This window comes from Kluyveromyces marxianus, chromosome 1 (assembly GCF_001417885.1).
Source record: "Kluyveromyces marxianus DMKU3-1042 DNA, complete genome, chromosome 1".
Lineage (NCBI taxonomy): Eukaryota > Fungi > Ascomycota > Saccharomycetes > Saccharomycetales > Saccharomycetaceae > Kluyveromyces > Kluyveromyces marxianus.
Window position 1 is genome coordinate 575,270 of NC_036025.1, and position 19,949 is coordinate 595,218.

Below are 19,949 nucleotides of genomic sequence, written 5' to 3' on the forward strand. Positions count from 1 at the left end.
AATACTGTATATAAAAATATTGCTTACTATGCTGAAATTTGCATTTATATCTTTTTAATCTTGTATATGCTACTACTTAATATAAAGCCTTTTTCTGAAACCTCATGGGTTCTTTTTTACCTTTATAATGGGCATAAAGTTATTATCCTTTAGGGAATTATTAGAAGTAGTTACCTTAGCACCGATTCCCACAAGTTCAGGTCGTGGCTTTTCATGCGGTAGGTTCGGCTTTTTTAGATCGTCATTGTTTTCTTCTGATGGATCCCATCCCATACCTCGGAGTAGGGCGGCTCCGAAACCTTCTACCGGAACTTCTTCATATTCTTCTTCTTCAGTTTTCTCCGGCATTTTATGTCTTGGGAGTGAATTAAGATATATCTGTGTACTAGGATCATTCTCCGTTTGATGATTGCTGGGTTTTTTAGTCGGGAATAGTGCACTTCGAAGAGGCTCAGGGGGTGTAATCGCCCTCACCTTATCATTTTGTGATTCAGAATCTTCAAGTTCTGTGATCTTATGATCTTTCACCTTTCCGTCATTCTCATCGGTACCAAATAAACTGCCTTTCTTCTTCTTGGCGCTTTGTTTTTTCTTTACCTTATTATTTGATTTTAAACTTATTGATATTCCACTCATCGTAGTCAGTAGAGGTCTTTTTACGATCAACTCTTAGCTTTCATGTTCTTGTTTCCTTTTTTTGCGTTTATTTACTTATTCTTAAGATGTTTATATTCAAGATTGTCATCTTCATTAATGTAAATAACCAATACCGGACTAACTGAATAGAAAAATTGTAACGAATTAAAGGCCTTAATTTCTCTAATCGATGATTATGCGGCCTGTAGCGCGTCTATATTATCCCTGTTATGGACTTTCGCGTAATAAACTAGTTAGACTTTACTCCACAGGTCCCAACTCGAAATCTTCATTACTCAATGTGTGGAAACAGAAACTAGGAGAATATTGGGATAATTCCCAGATAAAGATGAACGACACATTGGGAAAACTACGAGGGTACTCAATGAATCTTAAAATTCAATTAGATAAGGCTCAAAAATCTATCCAAGATGCAAACGAGAAGCTAGCTCGGATGGAAAACGATAGCCATGATAGCAACTTGAACTTTAATGCAGAAGGAAAGATCAAAGACTTACCAAGTGAACGAGAACGTCATCGTAAAAAATGGGCGCGTAAGATGGAACTGTACTTAGACTCGCTACAAGAAACAATTTTCACTGCAACCAGGGCTTTGAATGATGTAACAGGATACTCCAGTATCCAGACATTGAGAAATACAATTGAGCTGTTAGAAAAGGAATTGAAAGATACAAAGAAACTTGTGAATGAAGCTAAGGACCAATATGACACTGCAATAAAGGCTAGATCTGAATCACAAAAGGAAGTCAACGAATTGCTCCAGCGTAAGCATTCATGGACCCCGTCAGATTTGGAAAGGTTCACTCAATTGTATAAAGATGATGCTGAAAACCTACAATTACAGGAGCAAGCGAAGGAGAGGCTTGGAGAGCTCGAGGCTAAGGAGGAAGAAATATCCACTAATCTATATCGAGCAATTCTCACAAGATATCATGAAGAACAAATCTGGTCAGATAAAATCAGAAGGACTTCAACTTGGGGTACTTTTATACTTATGGGAGTCAATATTCTCTTCTTTTTTGTATTCCAATTACTCTTAGAACCATGGAAAAGAAGGCGTTTGGTAGGATCCTTTGAAGATAAGGTCAAAAAGGCACTGGATGATCATCAGAAAGAACAAACTCTGGCCATTTCAGAAATATCTGGTAATATTGATAGTTTAATGGATGGTAAGCTACAAGAAAAACCTATAACTCCGATACCACAACAAACAGAAGATAAAACTGCTCCACCTGAACTATACAAAATACTGCAAGACCTTAAGGTATGGTTAACCATCCAACTGACTACAACTTACAATAAGTTACTAGATCTACTCCCTAATCCAACGTTTACTTTCACTAAAGGCTATTTCTATTCATATTCCACCTTAATATTAACCGTAGGAATGGTATTTGGCCATTACATATGAATCTCCTAAAATTTTAGCAGTCATCGCATGTATGAGCGGTAGCATTTGAGGCCTATTCTGTGTTCCATCTTCGGACTTGAATTATTATTGATAGGTAATCGATCTCAGATTAGGTCACGTGACAAATAAAAGGGTGGCAAAATCCTAAAGAACAACTATTAACGAAGTTATGAATTTATGAAGTTAAAACAGTAAAGACATTAACCACATAAAATAAAGAATTCTAGATGTTTTATATACTTTAGAGTATCACTATAGTAGACAATCACAAATCCGTGTAAATATTCAAAAAGCGTTTTACTATTGGCATAAGCGTTACCAGCATTGTGTGGTATTTAGCTTGTTGAAAGAATAGCAGTCAAGGATATAACAAAGACAATAAATTACATTTGATATGGAGGAACTTGGTATCCTAACGCCTCAATCGGCTGGCACGGATGATTCTAATGTGAAGAATAATGTGTTCACATATGGGTCATTGCTTTCTCAATTGAATAAAGATTCATTCTCTGTGGCGAATGATAGTTCGGATGTATATTTGAAGTTAAAGAAGCTGGAAAAGGAGTATGAATTGTTGAAATTGCAGGAGGAATATATCAAGGATGAGCAGCGTCATCTCAAGAGGGAATTGTTGAGGGCACAAGAAGAAGTCAAGAGAATTCAATCTGTTCCTCTTGTCATTGGTCAATTCTTGGAACCGATCGATCAAAACACAGGTATCGTTTCTTCAACAACAGGTATGAGTTATGTTGTAAGGATTCTATCAACATTGGATAGAGAGCTTTTAAAGCCGTCGACTTCTGTTGCCTTACATCGTCACTCCAATGCATTAGTAGATATTTTACCTCCAGATTCAGATTCAAGCATATCCATTATGGGCTCCAATGAAAAACCAGATGTTACCTACGCCGATGTGGGTGGTTTAGATATGCAAAAGCAAGAGATCAGAGAAGCCGTTGAATTACCTTTGGTGCAAGCGGATTTGTACCAACAAATTGGTATTGATCCACCTAGAGGTGTTCTATTATATGGTCCTCCAGGTACTGGTAAGACCATGTTGGTGAAAGCTGTCGCTAATGCTACTGAGGCATCGTTTATTAGAGTAAATGGTTCAGAGTTTGTGCATAAATACTTAGGTGAAGGTCCAAGAATGGTGAGAGATGTCTTCCGCTTGGCCAGGGAAAATGCACCATCCATTATTTTCATCGATGAAGTTGACTCCATAGCAACAAAACGTTTTGACGCTCAGACAGGGTCTGACCGTGAAGTTCAACGTATTTTGATTGAATTGTTGACACAGATGGATGGTTTCGACCAATCTACAAACGTGAAAGTTATAATGGCAACTAATCGTGCTGATACTCTAGATCCTGCCTTGTTGAGACCAGGTAGATTGGACAGAAAAATCGAATTCCCATCCTTACGTGACAGACGTGAACGTCGTTTAATCTTTGGTACTATTGCCGCGAAAATGTCCTTGGCCCCAGAGGCTGATTTGGACTCCCTAATTATTAGAAATGATCCATTGTCTGGTGCATTAATTGCAGCAATCATGCAAGAAGCTGGTTTAAGGGCGGTTAGAAAAAATAGATACGTTATCTTACAGAGTGATTTGGAAGAAGCTTATGCATCTCAAGTCAAGTCTGGTAGCGACGTCGACAAATTTGACTTCTATAAATAATCTTAGTCTAATAATTATACCAATATACTTACTGAACCTAAGACCTCGGCTATTAATAATTCTGTCAAATCATTAATATATATAGTTTGGTGCACTTTCTATGCAAACAAAAGTAGTCATGATATTATATGACTGACATTTAGTAATTTTAAGCCTGGTTTCATTGTTTTCCAACGTGGGAAATCAATGTGGTCTAAATCTAAATGTTGCGATGTTTCCCGATCAACGGTAAAGTTCCACTCTTTTCTTAGAGGTTCTAACTGCTCCATAACAGTATTTGGCAAAATTAATTGAATTGAGTCGGTGAATTTAATGAAGTTTGTGAGAGTCTCATTCAAAAGCTCTACATCGCTTCCTTTTAAATCCACTACATGATTGGATGTAACATTCCAGTTAACGTTTTCGACATATTCTATGTTATCAACAAAGTTCGTTGTGGATACAGTAAGATTATAATTCGCATATATCCAAGTAGGAGGAGAATATGTTTTCCACCAAACATGCACTGGTATATCGTGTGAAGAGAATTGAGAAATTAGAGATATTATCCCAGCCTGGTGGAAAACGCCTAGTAGCAATCCCATGACAATATTAAATATAAACCATATGGTCAAGATAACCTCGCCTTGAATGAATGTATCGAAGGATTCAAGATTTATGGACGCGCAGATTGCTGGCACAATTGGCACGAGGAACCTTAGTTCTTGGTGTTTAAAAAGGGAGAGTATCAACACTCCTGATAGTGCAGACAATGCAGGGAGTTTCAAAATGTATCTTTTCGAAAGGAGAAGTATTAGAACAGGTCCACAAAGAAGTGGCAAGTTTACTAGTAAGTGGGTATAGCGGGGATGCAGGCCATGTTGTGCAATGTTATCGACATTCATATTATAGACTAGATTGTTCCATGGAGCAATAATCCATTCGCCGTTTACTGGGTTATAAGCCTTGGTATCAAAGAATATGATTATTGCAGATACCACACTAGCACTAATAACTGAAAAAGCTAGTGGTAACCAATGGCTAATGAAACAATGGTAGAATACAGAGAGTAATGGTAAGACCAAAAATGCAGGAAAGGTCATTCTATTAAAAATTCCAATCGAAATCAAAGCCCCAATCCAAAAACTGGTAATAAAAGAAGGTGATTTTCCGCTCCTGACCTCATAGATACAATATTGGCACACAAATAACAATAATAGTAATAGAATTGTTTCTAATGAATTGGAAAAGGTATGGCTTTGAAACACCCAGGTTACATACGAAGTTCTAATAAAGAATTTCGCCTTTGTTTTATGAGTGATTGAAACCTCGCAAAACTCTAAAAATAATGAAGCAATAACGGTGTACAGTAGATAATTTTGGATACGATAGAGGTATAATAGACCCACGGGTTTTAAATGGAAAAGATAATCATTAAGCCAGAGCATTGGCGTGTAATAAAGCTTCAAAATTGTGATACTTCTAGAGGCATTTTCTGGTAGGAACTCCCAAGCTATTGTACCTTTATAACCACTCCACCATTGCAGAATTGGCTCTAGTGTTTGAAAGTGTTCATCTGGATGAATATATGATGGCTCTAAAGCAATGAAAAGGCCAATTAATAGGCCAATATATTCATATGTTTTCAGTCTCATCTAAAGAAAGAGCGATCGATGCAAAATTAGAGCATTGGCTATGAGATCTACCTAGATTCTCATATTTTAGCTCTATCAAAGTGTAAGTTTATGCCTTGTTATCAATGATGATCATCGTGATGAGAGGTTAGCTGGTTTGACCTTTGCGAAGTTGAAGGTAAACAATAATGCTTCCCTTTTACATGTAGTGTACGGATGTAAAACTTCAAATTTTATACAATTTATTCAAGATTTCGATGAGTTTGAGAAAAATATTATTCAATGCCAACACAGTATAAGAACCGCAAATAGAAAATATCAATCTAGAGTGTGCGAGTACGAACTACGAAGTCGATTATCATACTGGCTAATACAGGTTAGATCTAGTTATATTTGTTTTGAATCAAAAATCTAGTGTTTCTTCTGGTATCTTTTCACTGTATTGGTTGTATTTTTTCATTGGATTTAATTAACTAAAACGGCATGGTCAATGAACAGTTAGTATTGCAGCTGTTTGGTCAGACTGTCAGCAGCGATGCTAGCTCGATCAAATCTGCTGAACAACAGTTGTATGAATTGCACAAGGAGCCCGGATTTCTTTCATTTCTTTTGAGCGCAACTAGCAATGATCAATTGCAAATGCCTTTAAGAATGAGTTGTGCTATCTATATGAAGAATATGATTCAAAGAAGCTGGAACTCTCGTAAAACTTTTGTAATATCACAAGAAGAGAAAGAAGCTGTAAAACCAGGTTTAATCAACTCTTTAATAGTTAATTACGAGAATAACCATATTAGACCACATATCACGGATTCCATTGGAGCTATTTTGAAATGGAGTGACGACTGGGTATTTACTGATCAAGTGGTTGAGTTATTGCAATCAGGCAAGCAAGAATATATATACCCTGCCCTCTTATTGATTTTTGAAGTCTGCATTAATCACAGGTGGGACATGTATGGAAACAGACAGTATATTGATAACTTTGTTGATACTGTATTCCCGGTCATGGAACAAATCGCGGGACAACTAGTCAATCAAGAAGATCATAAATCCAATGAAATGTTGTATTTGATTTTAAAATCCTTTAAATATGGCTGTTTGAACAATTTCCCTAATTATTTCACAAACATCGATAAGTTAAACTCATGGATTCAATTGCATCTCTTCCTTTGCTCCAAGCCATTACCAGCGGAAACGTTGGCTCTAGACTTGGCTGATAGATCTCTAGATAAAAGAGTGAAGGTTAATAAATGGGCATTTGGTAACCTCTACAAGTTCATCTCAAAGTACAGCAGAACGACAAAGGCGATTAAACAAGAAATGGTAGATTACGTCTTCCAAAACATTGTTCCTACAATTCTCCAGGAATACTTCAAAGTAATTGAACTATGGGCAACCAATAAAGAATCCATGTGGTTAAGTGAATCTGCATTATACTATTTAATCCAGTTCTTAGAAAAGTGTGCCATTGAAACTAATTTATGGGCCATGATTCATCCCCACTTTGAGAGCATTGTGAATCACGTTATATTCCCATGTCTCTGTGCATCGGAGGCTTCGGTTGAGCTCTTTAAAGAAGATCCTGAAGAGTATACCAGGCGCTATTTTGATATAAATAAGGAAAGTTCAACAGCGGATGTGGCAGCTACCGATTTTATTTTTGTTATCGGTCATAAGAGAATAGAAGAAGTGAGTAAGTTGTTGCCACTAATCAATCAAGTCTTCGTTCAATACCAACAGAATGATAACATGCAAGCTGCATTCCAAGAAGAGGGTGCACTAAGGATGCTATCAACCTTATCTACATTCCTCAATTCAGACGCAAATATGTCATTAGATTTAGAGACTATCTTTTCGCATTTTGTTCTACCTCTCTTAAATGATAAGAAACATCCATTCCTTGTAGCCAGAGCTGCGGAAACTATTTCAATTCACCAATCACCATTTTCAGACATGGGAATTCTTTCCCAAATCTTTGAGGGTGTTTATGGTAATTTTATGCACAACGAATGCCTACCAATTCAAATAGTCAGTGCTGATGCATTGAAGACGTTGGTGATATCAAATCCTGATATCCATTCACATATCAAAAATCAGGCGCCCCAAATTATGGAGAGATTATTGAAATTGTCTAAAGAATTTGAAATTGATACCCTAAACGAAGTAATGGAAGCATTTGTGGAAAGATTTGCTGAAGAGCTAACACCATTTGCTAATGATCTTGCTCAAAACTTAGTTGAACAGTTCATGCAACTAGGACAATCCTTGATTCAAAATAGCAGCTCTGGAAACAATATATCTGATCAAGATCAGGAGTTCCAAGCTTCTGGAATGTTACAAACCATGACCACAATGGTTATGTCTATGAACAAGGTTTGTCTTGTAGATAAATTCCTACCAGTTGTGAAATTTATTGTCGTTAACGCACAAATTATATTCTTGACAGAAATTGTCGATTTAATGGATGCTCTTGCTCTCAGCTCCAAGAGTCTGTATAACGAGTTCACTCCTGGGGTCTGGGAAATGGTTCACGATGTCCTTGATTCATTCCAAACATATGCTCTAGACTACTTTGAATCTTACAAAATCTTCTTCGAGACAGTAATCAACTTTGGTTTCACCCAAGACCAAACATACTTACCAGCATTTTTAAGAATTTTAACTGAGGTGATGAACTCAGGTATTGATTACGATATCCAAGTTGCTGTTGAGTTGCTCGTTTCTTATGCTGTTGCTTTGAAGGACATACCATTGTTTGATAAATTCTGTGATGTTGCTGTGGACGAAGAAATTGGTTTGGAAGATTCTGTTGTGGTGAAGATGTTTACTGCCAGTTTGTATTCTAAGCCTTTAGAAACTCTACAAATCTGTGAGAGCAAGGGTGTGACGTTGGGTATGTTGAATAAATGGATTTCTACCAATTCCAGAACAGTGTTCTCTATAAAGGTACAGATGCTTGGTATAATGTCTATGTTCCAGCTACCTGAACTTCCAAGTTGTGCGAACGGATTTGTTAAACCATTAACTAACAAATTAGTCAAGTTAGCGCAAGACTTGCCAGAAGCTATGAAAAGACGTGCCAAGATCGAAAATGGAGAATATGAAGATGATGAAGCTGATGATAATGAGGGTTTGGAATTCTACGAAGAGATGGATGATGATTTCAACGACTCGCCGTTGGACGACGTTGATGTGTTCAAACAATTGCACAACTTCTTTGTCACCTTGCAACAATACAATCCTGATAGATACCAAGCTGTCATGCAATCATTAGATTCAGAGGCACAAGACACGTTGAAGACAATACTTGAATTCGTGGCTTACAATCCTCAAAGCTAAGAATAAAAAAATTGACAAAAACAAAGTATATTATAGTATAATATTGATACATACGTAACCATAGTTTAACCCCATTTCACCTCGTTATTGAACACCCTCGATGCATGTTGTTGCATTCAACCGGCCCAATAACCGTTTTCTAAGCGAAGTAATGATAAAATCCAAACTTCCGAATACTGTTTATATTCATTATACACCTTAAACATAGAAAGCTTTACCTCTACATACAAAGCATAATGTCATGAGGAGAGCCCGAGAACCCCGACAGTCCGAGAAACTCGAGAACTGCATATGCAATACAATCGGTGACACCACTCAAAACTCTTCGGTTTTCAAACCAGTTTCCGGCTCATTACCGGAAACGTCCGACACAGAAGACGTTTGCTGCAATCTCGATCTGGACTGTCTGAACAACTCCTCTTGTTGTCGTAGCAATTCCTCTTCCGAAAGCCCAGACTTTTTGAACTTCGCATCTCGTCTCTCCCTTATCTTCTGGTTCTCCTTGTGCTGGTGCAATATCTCCTCCAATGGTGGTATGAACTCATCAAACTCAAGATCTTGCAATGATTTGATCACGTGATCTGGCGCTATCGTCTTCTTCAACTCTTTGTCCGCAATCTCGCTGGCAGACCCAGCCAACATCATGATAAACTCCACACCACACTCTATTATTATCTCTCGTGCCTCCTTGCTGAACGTAAGGTCCGAATCCAGCACCTCCGATATGATTTTTTGTACCGTAGCTTTCGGCAACGTAACATCGTCTACTTCTCCTACCATCTTTGTTTCTTTCTTCGAGTCTCTCTTGTATATTAATAATAACTCTAATATCTCTACTCTATTATACGTTTTTTATGGCAACTTTCTTCTTTGTACCAGTACGCAGTATTTTTCTATTTTAACTTATTGTCTTTCTCTCTACTCTGAATTCTCGACCTCTTCTACCTATTTTACGACTATATCATAGAGTTCCACGCTTTTTTTCTGTGTTTCTAACAGCGTACTTCTTTTTTTTTTTTTTTTTAAATATATATACTACGTATCATGAAATCCCCTTTATTCTCCAAACAAAATAACTGACGGCTCATCGCCTCTCTTATTTATTTGCACAGGCGCGCTCTCTGAATCTTCACATATTCGATTCCTTTATATATAAAACTACAATACTACCAAGAAAACTAGCGAATTCTTGAAAAAGAAAACCCGAAAAAAACAAATTTGAAAACAAAACGAGCCATGCAACGCTATGCGCAGCTGGCGTAGAGCAAAACTTCCACTCTTTCTCAGATAGATGAGACAGAGGAGACAACGCACTCAATTGTATGTAGCATTTGTAACGGGTAGCCAGGCTCTCACTGATTTGTATTGTCCATTCTCTTTTCACAAGCCCAGCCGTTCGTTTGTTCTTCGATTCATCCATCATCTGTTTAACCGATTGAGGTATTCAAACTACGCTTGGTTTGGGTCACATGACGCCAAAGTATGTCTCTATTTTCATTACCCGGCACGTATTTTCTTCTGCCTGTTTCACTGAGAAGCGTTGCGACTTCTCTTTTCTTTGTTTTTGTATATTTTTCTTCTTCTTCTTTTTTTTTTTTTTTTAGTTTCGAGCCCAGTGAAACTTTTCAATGGTCATCTCATCTCATCTCATCTCATCTCAAGCGAACTTAGCCAAGGATATAGAGTAGAGTAGTCAGGCCCAGATTGATTGGACGGTAGTAGAGACTAGGTGAAGGATAGTGCTACTGTATTTCGTGTGGAGAAATATATATACATACAGATAGAAAGAGGACAGTCATGGCTACCGATTCGCCAGTGGTTTTGTCGCAATATGATCCAAGCGGTCAATATCTAGCATATGTTTCAACAGCATTGGATAAGCAACGTGTTTCTGTGGAACCAACAAGTATTTCCAAGTCCAGCCTTGTCAATGAAAACTTCTTGTACCTTGAAGGCCAAGGTGTGTACTGTACGAGCATTCAGTGGATTACGTTCAACGAAACGCTTTTGGTTGTGCTTGGGTTGAGCCAAGGTGAAATATGGTTGTACTCGCCACTTACCAATGAGGTTGTGACCAAGCTAAGTACGGGATCTACATTCCCTGTGCTTGACTTCCAACATTCCGAAAACAGCAATACCAAGGCATGGTGTGTGACTGGGGACGATACTATTATTCAGTTCGATATGGTTTCTCAAAGCGTCTCTTCGAAGTTTAAGCTAGATGAGTGCAAAGACCTAAAGAAAGTTTGCGTTGTGAGCGATGAGCGCATTCTTGTCGCTTCCCATCAGATATTCCTAGTTGATACAAAAACAAAGAAACTAGTACAGCAATACCCAGGCCATATTTCCCCTGTGTCGTTCCTACAATTAACGGCAGATGCTTCAGCATTCCTCAGTGGGTCGCAAGATGATAGATTCTTGAACGTTTACGAATTGGAAACAGGTAAGACCAAGTCGGTCCTAGCTGCTCATTCCAATATCCAAAATGTGTCTATATCGAAAAGTTGGTCACACGTATCAGCCATCACCGAAGATGGTGACATTGCTATCTTTGAAGAACCTTTGGTGACTGTAAACACGGGGAACAAGAGACGTGCAGGAAAAATCTCGAAACAATCTAATAAATCCATAACGCTATTGAGAGCTAACTCATCAACAAGACTAAAAATCTTCCAAAGTTATGTCACTGAGGATACTGTTAACTTCTCGTGGTTGGAAAACGCTACTATCCCATACTTCGATCAGCTAAGACTAGAAGATTTGTCTGAGCCAATCACTACTATCTCGAAGCCATTACCTTCTCTAAACTCGCAACAGACTAGAAACAAAGAAAATAGTGATATCTCTTCTGCCAAGATATACAAAGAAGGGAACGCGACCGTCACTTCCGGTGATAACTTCAAGCATGTGGAATCGATTATTAAGAGTCTTGATCAGGCCGAAGGTGAAGATGTGGCAGAGAGTTTACAGGATAAGTTGAATATCATTTCACCACCTTCTAAAAAACCAAAGGAAAAGAGAAGAGCAAATGCAGGAACATCAGCTGTTGTGTTGGGACAAGCCTTGAAATCAAATGACCACGCTCTTTTGGAATCTGTTTTGAACACCCGTGATGAAAAGATCATCCAAGCTACTATAACTAGACTATCCCCACAACTTGCAACAGTGCTCTTGGAAAGATTGGCAGAACGTATAGCCAGACAAACTCATAGACAAGGCTCCTTGAACGTTTGGGTTAAATGGTGTTTAATCATCCACGGGGGTTATTTAGTCACCATTCCAAATTTACTAAGTTCATTATCTTCACTACATTCTACTTTGAAGAGACGTGCTGATCTACTACCAAAACTAATGGCCCTAGATGCCAGAATATCCCATTCGTTGGACCAACTATATAGCAAAAGGGCCGTACAATATGGCAAGAGCCAGGACCAATTACTAGAAGAGGTCAATGGCAATGCCTATGAGCTTGACGAGGAGGAAGAAGAAGAAGATGTTGAGTACATCGAGGAATTAGATGACGCCGGATTGATAGACGATGGTGAAGATGACTCTATGGACTCCGACGACGAAGAGGACAGTGCTTCTGAAGAACCTGCGTACACGGAAGAAGGTTTCCAAGACGATGATGAAATGAAAATAGATGTAGAAGAAGGCTACTCCGACGAAGAAGTCTAAAAACATCGACTTCTGTCCATTCACCACCAATCGGACTACATGTAAATTTAATATAACATAGTAAAAAAATAGGCATATATAATAATGCAAAAATTAAAACTATCATTCACAAAAAATAGATGCATCATAATGACACATTGGCCCTGTGTAGAAGAACATTACTATTTACTCTCAAAATGCACCTGAACTTCCATATCTTGTGCATTTACACGGTTCGTCTCTCTATTTGACTCTGGATGCAATCCAATTTAAAAATTGAATTGAATTAATTAGTATTTTTCCGTATCATTTTTTTTCCGTTTCTAGCTGTTTTTTTTCTAACTGTCTAATCAGTGTAAAAAATACAAATGAAAATGGACTTGGAAGAGAAGTAGTGAAGCGTTAGTAAGAAGAATTTAACCTCATTTCTCGGTGGATTCTAAGTTCCCATACATCCCAAAGTATTGTAACCGGAACTCCCGTTCGGCATTTCCGACTTAAAATGCGTCCCGTGCGAATCTGTTCATATTTCTTGTTATCCAAGTTCTCAGATATCGTTCCAGGGCGATGCTTTGACGTTTCTTTATGAAATTAGGGTCTTAGCTTAGGAACCATTGATACTGGATGATACTGTTCTCTCTTTTTTTTTTTTTTTGTTAAGTGATATAAGTTCAGCATCTTTTAGCTCATCTCAACTTTATCTCTTTACAAATATGTTCTTCCAAAGACGGACTTTGGAGATGCGTTTTTCTATCGGTGGGAAACAGTAGTTCTTGTTTTGTAGTATTATGATACCTCTTTTCTTATCAACCCTGGCAGCTATATTCTAACAAGTGTTGGTGTTGTTATAACCTATAGCTCTCCCAACTTTTTTCCCGGATTTTTTGTTAGGTATCAGATCAAGGCCCTCTGGTGATACTCATCTATAGTCATTTTTTATTTTATCTGAACCATGTCAGCTGAAGATAAGCAATACATCTCTTACAACAACGTACACCAGTTGTGTCAAGAATCGGCAGAAAGAGTGAAGAAATTTAAGCCAGATATCATCATCGCTATTGGCGGTGGTGGTTTTATTCCAGCCAGAATTCTTCGTACTTTCTTGAAAGAACCTGGTGTTCCAACCATCAGGATATTCGCTATCATTCTTTCCTTGTACGAAGATCTATACACAGTTGGTTCTGAAGCAGAAAACGTTGGTATCACTGTTCAAAGAACCCAATGGATTGACTACGAACAATGTAAGTTGGACCTAGTCGGGAAGAACGTTTTGATCGTCGACGAAGTCGATGATACTAGAACTACCCTACACTATGCTTTGAATGAATTGGAAAAGGATTCTGAACAACAAGCCAAAGCTAAGGGTATTGATTTGGAAAAACAGCCTGAAATGAGAACCAAATTTGGTATCTTTGTCTTGCACGATAAGGTAAAACAAAAGAAGGCAGATCTACCAGAAGAGATACTGAATGATGACACTCGTTACATCGCTGGTAGAAGAGTTCCAGATAAATGGTTTGCTTATCCATGGGAATCTACTGACATCGTCTACCATACAAAAATGGCTATGGAGCAAGGTAACGATGTGTTCTTACCTTAGAATGACAAATATACAGCATATGTACGATATATCATAGCTTAGATTTGGATAAGGGGGAATAAAATGGAATAAATGTCATCGATATCTATTTTTTAATGTCGTTACTAAAATATAAAATGATAGTTATTTATACTTTACGATATAGTTTTCTCCAGGTGAAGATGCCCTGTATAGTTTCTTTTAAAGAGGGCCTGAAGTGTAATTCTCCATCATCGTCACCAGTTTTCTCTTTCTCACTAATCTTGTCTCGTGCAACCAGAAGACCACGAATGAAGCACAAAGAAACCGCCGCACATATATAGGCAGTACCAGCATATATAGCAGTGTAAAGATATGCATTTTCGCCTTTTTTATAATGATTCTTCTTCAATTCTAGACCAATTACAGGTGACACAATGGAACATGAGCCAATAAATATCCATACGGCCGAATAAACCGATTCCAGTTTTGGAAGACCAACTAACCTTGTGATAATTGAAGTTAAAATGGGCCAAATTGTACCCATTAGCATTCCCTCTAATAATGCAAATACAATAACATTGCCGTACTTCCGGCAAGGAATCCACATTGCATAACATAAGATCCCAACAATCAAGTGACAGAACATAGCCGTGGTAACAGGGCCAAATTTATCAGACAAAAATCCAACCATTGGTCTGCCAACTAAAGCTCCCAAACTAATCATACTTGAAACGACTGACCCTTGGTGTGAAGAATATCCTAATGAGACAGTGAATGAATAAAGAGAAAACACTTGAATAACGTAACCCAGCATTGTGAGACATACCCATAGTAAAAGAAGCCAAACCACTGGATATTTAAACATTTCCCACTCAATAATCTTATACTGGACCACTGCGTACTTCTCTATCTCATCTTTTCTTGTTTTAACGAGAATAAGAGCAATTGCACTCAGCACAGAACATATTATACATTGGGCCAATAATGCCCACCTAACATTCTGACCATCAATAATTTTTTGCATGGAAAGATTAAAGACAATACCTCCAAGACCTGCACCGCCTGCACTTATACCCAAAGCAAGAGACCTTTTCTCTCTAAACCATGGAGCAACAATATTTGTATTAGGGAAACAGATTGCACCTATACCAAAAGAAATCCCAACTCCTTGCGTCAAGTACACTTGCCATAATTTTGTTGAATAAGCAGCTAAGAGTACTGATCCATTTTGAACCACAATACCTAGAAGCAGAACTTTTTTCACTGAAGTTTTGATCAACATAAAATTAATTAATGGTGCTAGAACCAGTCCAACCCCAAACGATAAACCGCCTATAGCGGCATAATCTAGATCTGAGCCAGTTTGATATTTATCACTACTCATATAGTATGATAAATAAGCAGAATATCCAGCAGTTGCACCATAGGTGCAGAAGTTGAATATAAATGAAGAAAAAACGACTACCCAACCATAGCCTCCATCCGGTACTGGAATTTTGTTATAATCATCTTCACTATCAATCAAGTTCAAAGATTCCTTAGAGCTGATCGACGGTTCTGATTTTACAATTTCGCAGTTCCCAGATTTCATATGATGGTATTTCTAGCTTTTTACAGTTGTTCTTTTATGAACAGTGCCCTGTGTCAGTAGAATTCTTACCTCATTCCCAAAGTTTGGCAAATAATCTGAATTCATGTCATCTATATACTTTTTTTGTTTTTTGGAATTCAGAGTAAATCAGCACCGTATTACGGGAAAAAAAATCAACAAGGGTTCCTATCACAGGCCGAAAGAAAAAATATTCTATGCTTTGGCACCTCGTTTGAACAAAAGTTCTTTTAGTGTTTTTGGCTAACTGTTTAAGACGATTAATTGGCTTTTTGCTTGAGCTCTTTATTTACATAAACACAAATTAACTTCAAAGTTTCTTTAAAGGTTCCTATTCTACTTTGTAAGGAATATTCAACACACAGAGGTTCTTAAAATATCAATAGTTGGATAACGATCAACTTTAGTTACTGGCCGTAGCTCCTGTTTAGATAACCCTCTAGAAATACCATCATATTTTGCAGTTTATTTGCTGTCATTTTGGTTTTTATTTTTATTTTCATGACAACAATTGTTTTGAATTTTTGAGAGAAATTATTGTCAACAAAATAATAACGTTTGAGAAGAAGAGCGTGTTAAGAATAATATATATAAGAAACAAAAGGACTCAATACCAGATTAAATCCGGATATTTTGAATTTGAATGTTAGGTTTCGTCTTAAAAACGAAGTAGACACATTTTTAGCCTGTATTTCTGAAAGTTTAGTATAGATGACAGGGTTACAAAGCTGTATTCAAATTTCTAGTATTCATTGGAAAACGCTATATTTCCGTTCTTAAATCTTTCTCAGTGTAGCTATTTCTGATAGTTCAATCTGTAATGATACACTGGAATCCGGTTTATTGAAAAGTTGTAATTGTATATGGATAATTTTCTTTCTGGTATCCGAAGACTTCTAAGTAGCATTGGGTAAGTTTCGAAGTTTTTTTTTTTCGTTTCATGGCAGGCAAAAAGGGGCAAGCCGGGACCAGAAAAACAAGCGATATATTTGAAGAAATGTTATACAGGTCTTTAAGAGTCATATGGTGGACGTTAAAAGGCTTTTAAAATAATCAATTTTTTAAAATAATTGTATGCTCTCTTTTTTTCCACTATTTTGTGAAGCTGTAGTAAACAAAATCTAGAAGGTCTTTTAGACACATTTTATTTAGTAAATGATGATTAATTTCCTAAATTGCCTCATATAAAAACTGTCATTCTTCATTCTTAAAGTATGTATAGGATGTATATACTTTACTCAATACTGTAATTCAGCTCTTAAAATCGTTCAGTAAGTCATTAATTTATATCTAGGTTTATTTTCCTATATATTTTCATTTTTTCCTCATTATCAAGTAGCTCATTTTGCGTTCACTATTTTTTAGTAATGACATCTAGAATAGAAAACTCTTAATTCTTTTTCCAATCATATGTTTCATCTAAGCGTTTGCGCAAGTACTGCAATGCAGTTAGTGTTGGTGGCTCTTCACCCACTCTTGCTTCCTGTACAATTTTGCTAGGAACCGGATCAAGGGTGGTTTCTGCATCAGGATGAACAAAGAATACGATAGAATAACGATCAGAGGTTCTTGTTTCGCCGGGAGAAAACTTAACTCTATGGTTTGTACTTCTTAAGATACCGTTGGTCCAATAAGATAGCATGTCACCGAAATTGACTACCAATGGAGGTGCCATTCCTTCGTATTTAGATGGAACAAAGGGCACTTTAACCCATTCCTCAGAATTCTTATCAATTTGTAGTTCCAATCCTTGTTGGCCTTCTTTTTGCATAAGCATTGCAAGAGCACCATAATCAGTATGAGCACCTGCTCTAATAGTAGGATCCAATCCTGAATCTGGGTTCAAATCGTCCTCTCTAATCAAGGGATAGTGTAAAAAACGCATGACGCATCCATTCTTTTGGTCTGGTCTCATTTTATCAGTAAAGAAAGTTTTATTTTCAATACCAAGAGCTATTGTAACTAGTCTCAAAATTTCTGTAGCAACCTTGTGATACTTTCTAAGAACGGTAATAATAAATTCATATTCATCGCTTAGCACTTTTGGAGTCTCGTTCTGTTTGGGATCAACAACAGCATTAGGGTTTGGGGTGTTGAAGGTCCCTTCGGTGAAATTAATAGCGCCAAAATTGTAGCATTCTTTGAAGTCTCTACCTTTAGAGAGGTCCAATTGTTCGCTGGAATAATCGGTATATCCGAAATTGTTCACAGCATTAAAAAAGTATTGCAGTTTTTCATCGTGTGGAGTAGAGCAGAAGAACTTCTGAGACAATTCAAACAGTTTGTCAACTTCCTCTTGGGTGAAATCGTGGCCATCGACAAACAAAAATCCTTGTTTTCTGGCAGCGTCTAAAAGTTTGGCTGCTGCCTCATTTTCCGGTTGTTTAACATCAATTGTTTGTAATGGGTTGCTTGTCATCTCTAATATTGATGGTAATAAGTGAGGTTTAAATTATTATTTTGTTGTTGTTGGCTGGTGTAAAAATTAATAGAATGAGGCTATTTATGTGACTGCTGGTTATATTTCATTTTAAGGTAGATTGTACCTTACATTGAAAGTATTTATATATTCTGTCAATATCACACTTTTTCCAGATTGTGATATTTTTCAGAACTGAAAACCGAAAATCGAAAGGTGTTAAAAAAAATATTACTTAGAACCTCCAGTGACAACGAAAAATTCGTTGAACGGTTTAGTTGAATAGCATGCGCCATTTTGAGCCCAAATGGGTTCAATGTAAAAAGAAAAATGTCAGCAGATCTAAAGGTTACTCTTTACCGACTCAATTTAAACGGTACCGAAAGTGTGACACTTGAGTTGACAACTTTTGAGTTTTATTTCTTACTAAATAGGTAAATAAACACAGCTTAAATGATTCTAGAGCAAATGTGGGCAAATGTAAAAGCTGTTGAAACAGAATAAGGATGGCTTCTCTCTTTGTAATTGACAGTATGACGCTGAAAATGTGAGTTTTCAGTTTTTTTTGGTGACAAAATTGAGAGTTTCGAAAACTCAAAAAAAAAAAAAATAAAAAAAAAAAGAAGAAGTCATAAAAACACAGACTCGGTAATCCAATACATCATGAATATCATATTTGGAAACTTTGGGTTTTTCAAGCTTTGTCATAAATCATTTGTCATGCAAAGCAATTGGCAACCTAACCGCGTGGTGGTTAGTGTGAAACTGCCATAACATCTGTTATGATCTTTATTTAGTCATCCGTTATATAATATTATTCTATCCAAGCAAAGGGAGATGCTACGTGGAAATTAAATACCCTCGTGGTTTTGAGTGGCTTCACAGGGTATTATTCGCCTATCGTATTTGCCTAGATTTCCACACATTCGAACACACCTAATCCTTATTCTTAGTTTCTGTTAAAATTTTCTGATTTTATTTTTTGTGACATCCGATCGTTCCTTAGCGATCAATTATTGAAAACAAGGTTATTCAAGTTTTGTTAGACTTATAATATGAAATTTCAACGAAGTTGGGCATCGTTTGGTTTATTCATAGAACATCGGGGAGTTGACATATGGCTTTTCTATTCTACAGTATTAGAGAGGGAAGCTACCCTATTGTTTTCTTGTTGTTGTTTTTTTTTTTGAAACCGTATAAATTATTTTTACAGCTCTCGGGAACGATGGGTTTTATCTCTACGCTGTTATTCTATTAGTGCCTTCTTATTCGCACTAACTTAATACGTATAATATTTCATATTTTTATTCGCTGTTTTTTTAATTTTTTTAATGACTTTACCCCAAGCCATAGAAAACCATCCAGTACATTTTTAAATTAGAATCGTTCAGTTCCCGTAGTTCTTGTTTGTCAAAAGAGCTGTACACATTCTAAAAACTTGAGACTTTTCAGTTCTGTAGCATTCTTCCACCACTCTTCGGTTTCTTAGTACTGTACTTTAGGAAACCAAAAAAAAAAATAATTACTGTAAAAAAAATTGCTGACACTTTCAAAATAGTCACGTGTGTACTGTGGTCATCTTATCGTACTTTATTTAAAACTTATTTACTTTGTAGTAAACGAAATAAAGTTGGGAATTCAATCATATGCAGCGTGCTTTCTTGGTGCTTTGAATCTTATTCCCCGAATATTTTTCAACATCATTGCAGTAGTAATACTGTAATTCAGGTATATATTTTTAGTGTATTAATTATTTTTCTTAGAGAGTTTTCTAAGTCACGTGCGGTTCGAAATGTGGACAATGGGATTTTTTTCGAGTAGAACATTTTAATGACATGAATGTTTATTTTTTGGAGCTTGAATTACGTAGTTACTGTTTGTTTCTTTTGGAAGTACCTTTTCTTTTCTTCTTGTGTCAATGGTTGTATATCTATATCTGAATACTCGAACGTTCCATTGCAGAAAGCTTGACATTTAAACTACAGATTGAACATTGATT

At 36.8% G+C, this 19,949-nt stretch overlaps 10 protein-coding genes across 10 annotated transcripts; 5 read left to right on the top strand and 5 right to left on the bottom strand.

Annotated features, from left to right (window-relative positions):
* Positions 1 to 102: 102 nt before the first annotated feature.
* Positions 103 to 636, bottom strand: SPP2 (spliceosome ATPase-activating subunit SPP2; the record flags this gene model as incomplete). The annotated part of the gene is made up of 1 exon (XM_022819718.1): positions 103 to 636. The coding sequence occupies one exon, from the start codon at positions 634 to 636 to the stop codon at positions 103 to 105; it is 534 nt and encodes a 177-aa protein (XP_022673812.1).
* Positions 637 to 826: 190 nt separating this feature from the next.
* Positions 827 to 2,068, top strand: SHE9 (She9p; the record flags this gene model as incomplete). Its single annotated transcript, XM_022819729.1, has 1 exon — positions 827 to 2,068. The coding sequence occupies one exon, from the start codon at positions 827 to 829 to the stop codon at positions 2,066 to 2,068; it is 1,242 nt and encodes a 413-aa protein (XP_022673813.1).
* Positions 2,069 to 2,462: 394 nt separating this feature from the next.
* RPT3 (proteasome regulatory particle base subunit RPT3) lies at positions 2,463 to 3,749 on the top strand (the record flags this gene model as incomplete). Its single annotated transcript, XM_022819740.1, has 1 exon — positions 2,463 to 3,749. The coding sequence occupies one exon, from the start codon at positions 2,463 to 2,465 to the stop codon at positions 3,747 to 3,749; it is 1,287 nt and encodes a 428-aa protein (XP_022673814.1).
* A 116-nt stretch (positions 3,750 to 3,865) lies between these two features.
* On the bottom strand, positions 3,866 to 5,383 carry SMP3 (glycosylphosphatidylinositol-alpha 1,2 mannosyltransferase; the record flags this gene model as incomplete). Its single annotated transcript, XM_022819751.1, has 1 exon — positions 3,866 to 5,383. One exon carries the CDS (start codon positions 5,381 to 5,383, stop codon positions 3,866 to 3,868), a length of 1,518 nt encoding a protein of 505 aa, XP_022673815.1.
* Positions 5,384 to 5,845: 462 nt separating this feature from the next.
* Positions 5,846 to 8,704, top strand: SXM1 (Sxm1p; the record flags this gene model as incomplete). The annotated part of the gene is made up of 1 exon (XM_022819762.1): positions 5,846 to 8,704. The coding sequence occupies one exon, from the start codon at positions 5,846 to 5,848 to the stop codon at positions 8,702 to 8,704; it is 2,859 nt and encodes a 952-aa protein (XP_022673816.1).
* A 315-nt stretch (positions 8,705 to 9,019) lies between these two features.
* On the bottom strand, positions 9,020 to 9,484 carry NCB2 (negative cofactor 2 transcription regulator complex subunit NCB2; the record flags this gene model as incomplete). The annotated part of the gene is made up of 1 exon (XM_022819773.1): positions 9,020 to 9,484. The coding sequence occupies one exon, from the start codon at positions 9,482 to 9,484 to the stop codon at positions 9,020 to 9,022; it is 465 nt and encodes a 154-aa protein (XP_022673817.1).
* A 1,017-nt stretch (positions 9,485 to 10,501) lies between these two features.
* On the top strand, positions 10,502 to 12,382 carry UTP5 (Utp5p; the record flags this gene model as incomplete). The annotated part of the gene is made up of 1 exon (XM_022819784.1): positions 10,502 to 12,382. The coding sequence occupies one exon, from the start codon at positions 10,502 to 10,504 to the stop codon at positions 12,380 to 12,382; it is 1,881 nt and encodes a 626-aa protein (XP_022673818.1).
* A 931-nt stretch (positions 12,383 to 13,313) lies between these two features.
* On the top strand, positions 13,314 to 13,961 carry HPT1 (hypoxanthine phosphoribosyltransferase; the record flags this gene model as incomplete). Its single annotated transcript, XM_022819795.1, has 1 exon — positions 13,314 to 13,961. One exon carries the CDS (start codon positions 13,314 to 13,316, stop codon positions 13,959 to 13,961), a length of 648 nt encoding a protein of 215 aa, XP_022673819.1.
* A 127-nt stretch (positions 13,962 to 14,088) lies between these two features.
* MCH2 (putative transporter MCH2) lies at positions 14,089 to 15,513 on the bottom strand (the record flags this gene model as incomplete). Its single annotated transcript, XM_022819807.1, has 1 exon — positions 14,089 to 15,513. One exon carries the CDS (start codon positions 15,511 to 15,513, stop codon positions 14,089 to 14,091), a length of 1,425 nt encoding a protein of 474 aa, XP_022673820.1.
* A 1,408-nt stretch (positions 15,514 to 16,921) lies between these two features.
* Positions 16,922 to 17,950, bottom strand: KLMA_10296 (uncharacterized protein; the record flags this gene model as incomplete). Its single annotated transcript, XM_022819818.1, has 1 exon — positions 16,922 to 17,950. One exon carries the CDS (start codon positions 17,948 to 17,950, stop codon positions 16,922 to 16,924), a length of 1,029 nt encoding a protein of 342 aa, XP_022673821.1.
* Positions 17,951 to 19,949: the final 1,999 nt, after the last annotated feature.